Raw genomic sequence first — 9,076 nt, 5'->3', positions numbered from 1 at the left:
CCCTTTAAAAATTTTTGTCTAAACTAGAAAAATGTAATTGTTATATCTATTTGCATGAAGTCCAAGTAACTACTCAATGTAGTTGAGTCACTACTTCACTACCAATTAATAGTGCATACAATTTGTTACCGTGACTATATTTTTATAATATTCAGCACTACTTTAGTTTCTATTACTTTGTAAAACTAGTTACAGGTACTTCAATTGCAAAAGTTGCCAAATTTATAGTTGCTGGAACTATTTTGTTTTCTCTCAGTGTGGAAAATATAATAAGCATCTTTGTAAAAGCATTCAAAGCAAAAATTCTAGAATCTATAACAAATTGAATAATTTAAAATTTTAATAATTTTATTTAATTCAAGATTACTGCTCTCTTTTGTTTTCAGCAGATGGTCAATTGTTTCTCAATTGATCGTCATCTTTTCTCAAGATGCAGAACGCATGACGCAAAAGTTGAAGTTTATCCAACTTCAATGTATTCTGCGTTCTACATCCTGTAGTCTATTACAACTTGAAATGCATCATGTTGCGTTCAATCTTGCAACTCACGTTCTGCGAGTCTAAAACCTAGATCAGGTTTTAGTGAGCGTGCTAATTAATGATCTATTATGCGACAATATTAGTGCGCGGTTCAATGCACTAATATTATCGCATGATGGATTACAAATGGCTGTCTAAACCAGTGCTGGAATTTATTTGCAACTTTCAGCCGATTTTCAGTTTGGTTCCCCTCCATTACTTCACTAACTCTCACGCAGTTTAAATGTCGATCGGCATTTAATCGTATGTAGTCATTTGAACTGTAAGTCAAATTGATTTTTCGGATTTAGAAACGCAGACAAATTACTGTAGTAATATCACAATTAAATTTGATACTCAATAGGCATCTATTAAAGAGACCTTAATATGTTGGAAATCTGTGAGTATATTTATTTATTGCGAAAAATATTACTTCGACCGGGCGTCAAATCCGGATCTCTCGCATTCCGTGCGAGCGTCCTAAGCCTTTAGATCATCGAGACCTTTGTAATATTCGTAGTATATGTACGAAAACGAACATCTTTATTTTAGTAATATTGTATATATATATAAACAATAAGAATCTTATTGGACCGTACATGTGAATACACAACCAATAGGAAATAAAGCCTATATAACGGTCAAAACTTTAGTGCTTAAATAATTGCATATGAATTTATATACTATATATGTATATGTAATAATTGAACTGCGCGTCGAATTGATTTTTCGAACTAATTGTGTGTGTGTGATGTTACTACAATTTTAAAAGTAATTTAGCCCTGCTTTTCAAAAAAATTAATTCGGGATGCAGTTTAAATGAATTATGCATATAGTTGATATAGTAGATAAGGCATGTGAAGGTGTGTGTGTGAACCAGCCATTTTCAAAAACGTTTCGGATTTTGACAAAACTTACTGATGTTGATGGGTTTGAGGATGAAATCTGTTCTATAAAATCTTAGACTTTTAGTCTACTATTCTATAGGGACTGAGAAAACGATCTTACATAATGTAACGGGATACTTCGAACGGAGAAAGGTCACGGTGATAATCGGTCCTTCTGGTGCGGGAAAGACCACTCTGCTGAAAATCATATCGGGTAAACGACTGACCGACATTAAGGGCATTATCACCATAAACGGTGTTGAACGGAATAAAGGGACATTCCGAAAGCAGGTGTGCTATGTGCCGCAACAATTGGATCTATTACCGTTCCTCACAACTAGAGAAACTCTATGTATAGCGGCTCAACTGAAACTTGACGTTAATCAGAACAAAGAAGCGATTTGTTCAGTTGTAAGTAAAATATATGATCTGTTTTCTGTTCCTGCTAGATTGCACTAGATTGCACTAGAACTCTCTTTCTCGCTTTTGACAAATATCAAACATATACCTATCTCATTTTAAATTGCAAAAATGTACACTAGTTCAGCCACAGAAAACAGACCTGTAAATAAGAAAGAAAAATTTCAAGCGTACATTTCAAATATACATAGAGGACAAGACGGTCTTATGGCCTTGTAGATATAATAGCTTCTCTTAATATCTCCGCCATTAATTAATGATTTCATTCATGGAAACATTTATTCAATAGCTCGTTACACCATGATGCTTATACCTTTACGATTCAATCGCTTTGTCATCTGATACTTTTCGATAGAACTCGTCGAGAACTGCCCAAAACGATAATTAAAACTACTGGAACTCTTAAAAATTTTTTTAAGAGTGCCGGTAGTTCTGATTAGAGTTATGTGTAGCTCTCGATGAGCCCTATCGAAAAGTATTAAATGATAAAGCGATGGAACCAACGGTTTTCAAGATACGCGACATTTGAGCTCTAGCGTTGAAAATTTTCTAAGTTCGACGCCGAAAAATTTCTTGAGAGTGCCAGTAGTTCTGATTAGAGTTCTGTGTAGTTTTCGACGAGTTCTATCGAAAAGTATCAGGTAACAAAACGATTGGACCAACGGTTTGCGAAATATGAGATATTTGACAGGTGGTTGAAAATTTTCTAAATCCGACGTCGAAAAATTTTTTAAGAGTTCCAGTAGTTCTGATTATCGTTTTGAGCAGTTCTCAACGAGTTCTATCGAAAGTATCAGGTGACAAAGCGATTGGACCAACGATTTTCAAGATATGTGAAATTCAAGAAGTGATTAAAAATTTTTTATTTTTTTTATAAATTTTCTAGTGTGTCAAAATTGTTTTTTATGTATCAGGAACTCTAGATATTCACGAAATAAAGCTGTTGAGCCGCTCAGAACTATTCGATCTCGAATTTCGCTAAGAAGTGTATATACATATTATTTTTCCTAGTATTTAGCTTAATTTACCATATGTGTAGCGAGTGAAAGATTGACTCATTATACATCAGATATTATTTATTTATTTCTATCAGGTAAACGATATAGCAGAAACTCTCAGTTTGTCAAATTGTCTAGACACATTAGCGAACAAATTAAGTGGTGGCGAACAGAAGAGACTCTCTATCGGCGTGGAAATAATCGCTAAACCATCTATTCTCTTATTGGACGAACCAACAAGCGGTCTCGACAGTGCAGCCTCTTATCAGGTAAAATAAATGTCCCAGTAGTCTAACGTTTAAGCGTTAGGTTCTCATAAATAATACAACTTATAATAATAAATTTTGTGTAAGTGTTTGGACATAGGTACATGTCCAGACATTAGGGCGTTTACCTTATATAGATTACTAAATGCAGCTATATATTATTAACGATCGTTTCAAAAGCGTTATTTAATATTAATTATATAATATTAGGGATGTATTGGAACCATAAAAAATATGGTTGTCCCAAAATATAACTATAAAATTATAGTCATTTGAATCATTTTTATGGTAATTTCAACTATTTTATGGTTATAACAACTATAATTATAGTCATTTTAGGTTGCCAATTATATACATTTGTTGCTGGAACTATATATATAGTTACTGTTATTATTATTATAGCAGTAATAATCATAATTATAGTAATATATAATTATAGTTACAAATACCAAACATTTTTCTCTCTGTGTATATTATATTCTTTAAATAAATTTATCTCAGAAATATGACTGCGCGCCGATTATTTTCAGACTTTCAGCACAATCAGAAATATTAATAACCTCCCCAAATTTTAATAAGAAACATTTTGAAACCTTTAAAGAAAATTATTATCGCTATTTTTTTTAATTGCTTTCCTTTTTACTTTTTTCTTTTAAATAGAATAGAGAATTGTATATCCGATATCACATTTCTTTTCAGAATCTGATATCCCCGGTATCCGATAATTTTACAATCCGGTATATTCCTAATTAATATAAATCGATATTTATTTTCTATTATATTTTGTAAGTTAATAATTTTGCACAAATGTACAGAACATTCTAATAATATAATATCGTAGCAATTTCAGCAAATCAGCTAACATTATTTGAAGTCATTTTAATATGTCAAAATGATGACGAATAACGTCAACTCGTTTACTGGAATGTCGCAAAATGTTGCTGAAATGTTATAATGCACTGTTTTGTAATAACGTTAAATTTTAATGCTCTTAATGTAATGTATCGGAATGTATAATTTATGTTGAATAGCTCGTTAACACGCTGCATAATATGTCGAGAGCAAATTGCACTGTGATTTGTGCAATACATCAACCCAGCAGCCAAATAATTTCGCTCTTTGACGACATTATGGTACTGAGTCAAGGCAGAAGTATGTACTGCGGTCCAAAGAGCGAGATTTTAAAGACGTACAGCATTGCCGGGTTCACGTGTCCCAGCTTCTACAACATAGCCGAATTTGGTAATGTTGACTCTACTGAATCTTGTGATTACATTAAAAGAGAAAGACAGGACAATTTGAAAAAGGATATTGACATAGAATAGATGAGCTGTACGCATTTTTCTCATATATTTGTTATAACTTTAAAATCGATTTCTTCTTTTATTAATCTTTGTTATGTAAATTTAATTTTATAAATTTATTTTAAAAATCTTTTCCAAATTTTGAAAAATTTTTATTCTTTGCTAATTTAAAAAAATAGCAGACTATTATTTTTTTATTTAATACTTAGTGAGTTTAATATTTATTAAATAAGAATCAAAATAAGAAATATGAATATTTATATTTATCTGTAACAATATTATTATTTTAATATTTTTTTAACTTATGTAAATCCTTGAAGGAGATGTACTCTTAAGACAAAATTTATAAAAATTTATATATATAAACTTTATAAAAATTTATATATTATATATATGCCGTAACATATATGTGTTATTTACAAATCTATTCAGTCATATTTAGATCATAATAAGTATTTTTTAAAATAGTTGCAAAAATTTTTGAATTATAAAATTATTTTAAAAATTATTTTAGAAATTAAACTAATTTAAATTCATGTTATAAATAAGAAAACAATCAATATTAATTGCGTTTTTCTAATTACAGTGCTTGAGGTAATAACCAAGCAAAGGGATGGAGACATGGAGAATCTATACAAAATTTGTCGTGATGAATGCGAAAAATTTAAATTACATAGACATAATAAAAATGGTAAATGTCTCGATTATTTTTTTAATTCGTAATAATTTATTAATAATCATTTTAATAATTTATACTAATTTATTAATATTTTTATCATGCTTCACGATAATTAAATAACAAAAGCGAATTTTATCTATTGAATATCTATAACATTCTTTACAGAAATTAAAATTCTTAGAAATATTGAATCAGCTAAACATTCAGTACTGTCCTTGTATGGCATAAAATTAATGTTATTCAATAAAAAATACAAAGCAAGATAATTTATGGATATTATACAAAATTGTGAGAAACAAATTTTAATGACTGTTAAAATAATTCTTAATAACTTTTGTAATAATTAATTGATATTTTTATAGAATTGAATTCATCAATTGATCCCAAGCAAAAATGTGAAACAAATGACACAAGTACACTAATAAACAACGTAATACAAGAAAAGTCGACATGGCAACAGCAAAAAATTTTATTTTTACGAGCTCTAATCTACATAAAGCGAGATACAGTGAGTAGAAATTTTCGAAAGTAATATTTAAAGTTATATTTTAATTTGTTTGAAAAATTAAAATGCTATTGTTTTTTTGATTAATTTTTCAGGTCATGACAAAAGTAAGACTTGCGACGCACATCGGCGTCGCGCTGATATTAGGGACAGTTTTCTATAATTTCGGTAACGATGCGGAAAAAGTGAATAGCAACGTCGCTTGCTTGTTTTTCTTTCTGTTATTTTTATTCTTTGTGAATGCCGAACGGACAGTGCAAACGTGTAAGTGATATAGATTCTTCTTTTCTTATTTATAAACGTAATATATTAATTATGTGATTTTATTGTCAAATATTAGGACCTTGAATAAGTTCTCGCTGTTTTCCAACGGATGGGTTAACAGAACTGCGTGCGTGTAGTTGAAGATGGGAACATATCGATAAGGAATTATAATAAGCAAGCTTGAAATTCAGTGTTTGTCATCTCGCCGAAGTGTAAACAACTTTTTGTTTCATAGTGTTAAACATGTCGAGTTTCGTGCCAACAAAAGAGTATTTGCGGGGAATTTTACTGCACTACTTTATTAAAAAAAAATCTGCAGCTGAAGCACACAGAATTCTTGTCGAGACTTACGGCGACCATGCTCTGTCGGAAACAACATGCAGAGATTGGTTTAAATGCTTCAAAAGTAATGATTTTGACGTTGAAGATAAAGAACGCTCTGGCGCACCGAAAAAGTTTGAAGACGATGAATTGAAGGCATTACTGCATGAAGACTCATATCAGACGCTAGCTGAACTTGTAGAATCATTATGAGTTGATCACACAACAATTTCGAAACGTTTGAAATTATTAGGAATAATTCAAAAGCAAGGACATTGGGTGCCATACGAGTTGAAGCTGAGAGACGTCGAACGGCGTCTTTTCACAGTGAACAGCTGCTTCAACGGCAGAAAAGGAAAGGGTTTTTGCATTGTATCGTGACTGGCGATGAAAAGTGGATACACTACGATAACCCTAAGCGTAAAAGATCGTGGGGTAAGCCCGGCCATGCATTAACATCGTCGGCAAAGCCGAATATGCATGATTGAAGCTCTGCTTCTGCTCTGCATTTGGTGAGATCAGCTGGGTATAATTTATTATGAGCTGCTCAAACCGAACGAAACCATTACGGGAGCTCGCTATCGACTACAATTGATGCGTTTGAGCCGAGCATTGAAGGAAAACCGGCCGCTATACGAGCAGAGACACGACAAAGTGATTTTGCAACATGACAACGCACGGCCACATATTACACAATCGGTGAAAACCTACTTGGAAACGCTTAAATGTGTGTGTGTGGGAAGTCCTACCCTACCTGCCGTATTCACCAGACATTGCCCCTTCCGATTATCACCTATTCCGATCGATGGCACATGGGCTGGCTGAGCAGCACTTTCATTCTTATGATGATGCCAAAAAATGGGTCGACTCTTGGATAGCTTCAAAAGACGTATCGTTTTTCCGACGTGGAATTCAAATGCTGCCAGAAAGATGGGAAAAAGTAGTGGCTAGCGATGGACAATACTTTCAGTGACATGTTTTTTACGACTTTTTTAAAATAAAGCATTACTTTTCACGCAAAATCAGCGAGAACTTATTCAAGGTACTTAAATAAATTATATCATAAATTATATATTACTCTAATTTTAGATAACTTTAAAAAAATTGAAAAATCTCTGACAATATATTCTCGACGTTTAACAATATTACCGCGTTTAAGATTATAATAAACACGTTTTATGAATTTTATAAATTGTATCGTGATAAAAATGCATTTGATTGTAGTTCCCATAGAAGCGGCAGTATTTTTAAAGGAACATTTAAATAATTGGTATTCTTTGAGATCCTATTATAGCGTAAAAATAATAACGGATCTTCTGATGCAAGTATGTTCAATGCAGCATTATAACTTTGTTACTAACTATATCAGATTAAACTAAATACATATAATTATCATTTTTAAATCAAAATTAAAGAATCATCTATTTTCTAGATACTTTGTACATCAATATTCATATTTATATCATACTATATGACAGGACAGCCAATGGAATATGATAGAATTCTACAAACGTGGAGCATTTGTCTGTTTATTACGATGCTTGGACAAACGGTCGGGATAATTGCAGGCACAGCGTTTGGTACTGAGGTATTTCAACGGCATATCTTTTACTATTTTAAATGGAAATTGACCGAGAAATAATGTTCAATAAATAAGAAAGCCATATCAACGCGGGTTTTTGGTGCCTAATATTATTTTTATGTGAATTTAATTTAGTTTGTGATATATGCACTCCAACTTTAGTTTACGACTGTGTTTCAAAACCAACAAATAATCGGTGCGCAGTTTGCTTGAACTGCAAATTGTAAAATTTGCACTAAAATATTATTATATAAACAAAATCCCCTTTAACTAAATATGCCCTTACGAAAAAACCCTCAATTTTGGGCGTTAAACGCTCAAAAAGAACGTTCAAACTTGGGTGTTAAACACTTAAAAAAACATTCAAATTATGTGTGATTTCGGATCGTTAACTGAAGGTTACACTCAATTGAAGGTTAACGCCCAAAGAAAACCATCAAAATAAATGGCTTTATTATATAAAATTAATTAAATTGTTTTATTGTTAAAATAATATTATTGATGTGCAACATATTCCGGAATACACACGACAAAATTATAATTGAAAAAAAAATGCTTTCTCTCTCATTTGGGAAGTAATTTCCTTATCTTTCTAAGCGGTCATCACCATCCAATCTCGTACCCCATCCAACGATGCTTAACTTCTGTAAAATCGTACGGGAACTGCTGCTTCGATAATCCAAGAACACTGAATGTTAGTCGATGTATAACTGTGACATATCTCATAGGGTTGCGTTCGGAAACCGTCATTTGAGTACCTCCGTGTATCATCTTATCCTTGTTTCACATTAGATGAACAATAAGGATAAAATGATACATAGGGGTATTCGGATGATGTTTCCGAATGCAGCCTAGATAAAGTTTGTCAAAAAGATGTTTCGCGTACAGTTAAAATATATTTCTTTCATAAATGAATCTGCGGCATCAACATTTCAACGTTAATTCTCAATCATAAAGATTAACATTCAAGTGACTCGTACACTACTCAATTTTGAAAATGACATTCAAAGGTTTAAGCCGTTTAAGACACTCATCTATTGAGTGTCATATACAAGTGTTGAGAGTAAACAGCGGTTGGGTGTGACCATCAAATTCGGTGTATAGTATGGTGTATACACTAAACTATTCACCAAATTTGAGTATCTACACCAAGGTAACACCGAATATTCATGGTCACACTCAACCGACACCCAACAATGAGCTCAACTCTCAACTGACACCCAATGTTGACAGTCAAATTTCAACATACACCCAATATTGACGGTCAACACTGAATTTTGATGATAAACACCTAAATTTGAGTATTAACATCCAAAATTGAAGGTTTTTTT

At 32.0% G+C, this 9,076-nt stretch overlaps 1 protein-coding gene across 1 annotated transcript in view; it reads left to right on the top strand.

Moving 5' to 3' along the window:
- The window catches only part of LOC108724128 (ATP-binding cassette sub-family G member 4), a 13,772-nt gene that overhangs the window by 2,997 nt on the left and 1,699 nt on the right, over window positions 1-9,076 (top strand). Inside the window, exons 2-9 of the mRNA XM_018450309.1 lie at window positions 1,507-1,817; window positions 2,920-3,093; window positions 4,122-4,332; window positions 4,981-5,085; window positions 5,436-5,581; window positions 5,674-5,842; window positions 7,388-7,488; window positions 7,596-7,751. Coding sequence (XP_018305811.1) covers window positions 1,507-1,817; window positions 2,920-3,093; window positions 4,122-4,332; window positions 4,981-5,085; window positions 5,436-5,581; window positions 5,674-5,842; window positions 7,388-7,488; window positions 7,596-7,751 — 1,373 coding nt within the window. The remainder of the gene's footprint in view (window positions 1-1,506; window positions 1,818-2,919; window positions 3,094-4,121; window positions 4,333-4,980; window positions 5,086-5,435; window positions 5,582-5,673; window positions 5,843-7,387; window positions 7,489-7,595; window positions 7,752-9,076) is intronic.

This window comes from Mycetomoellerius zeteki, unplaced genomic scaffold, assembly GCF_001594055.1.
Source record: "Mycetomoellerius zeteki isolate Tzet28-1 unplaced genomic scaffold, Tzet1.0 scaffold275, whole genome shotgun sequence".
Lineage (NCBI taxonomy): Eukaryota > Metazoa > Arthropoda > Insecta > Hymenoptera > Formicidae > Mycetomoellerius > Mycetomoellerius zeteki.
The sequence above is the reverse complement of the archived record's forward strand: the minus strand, read 5'-3'. Positions and strand labels throughout refer to the sequence as shown.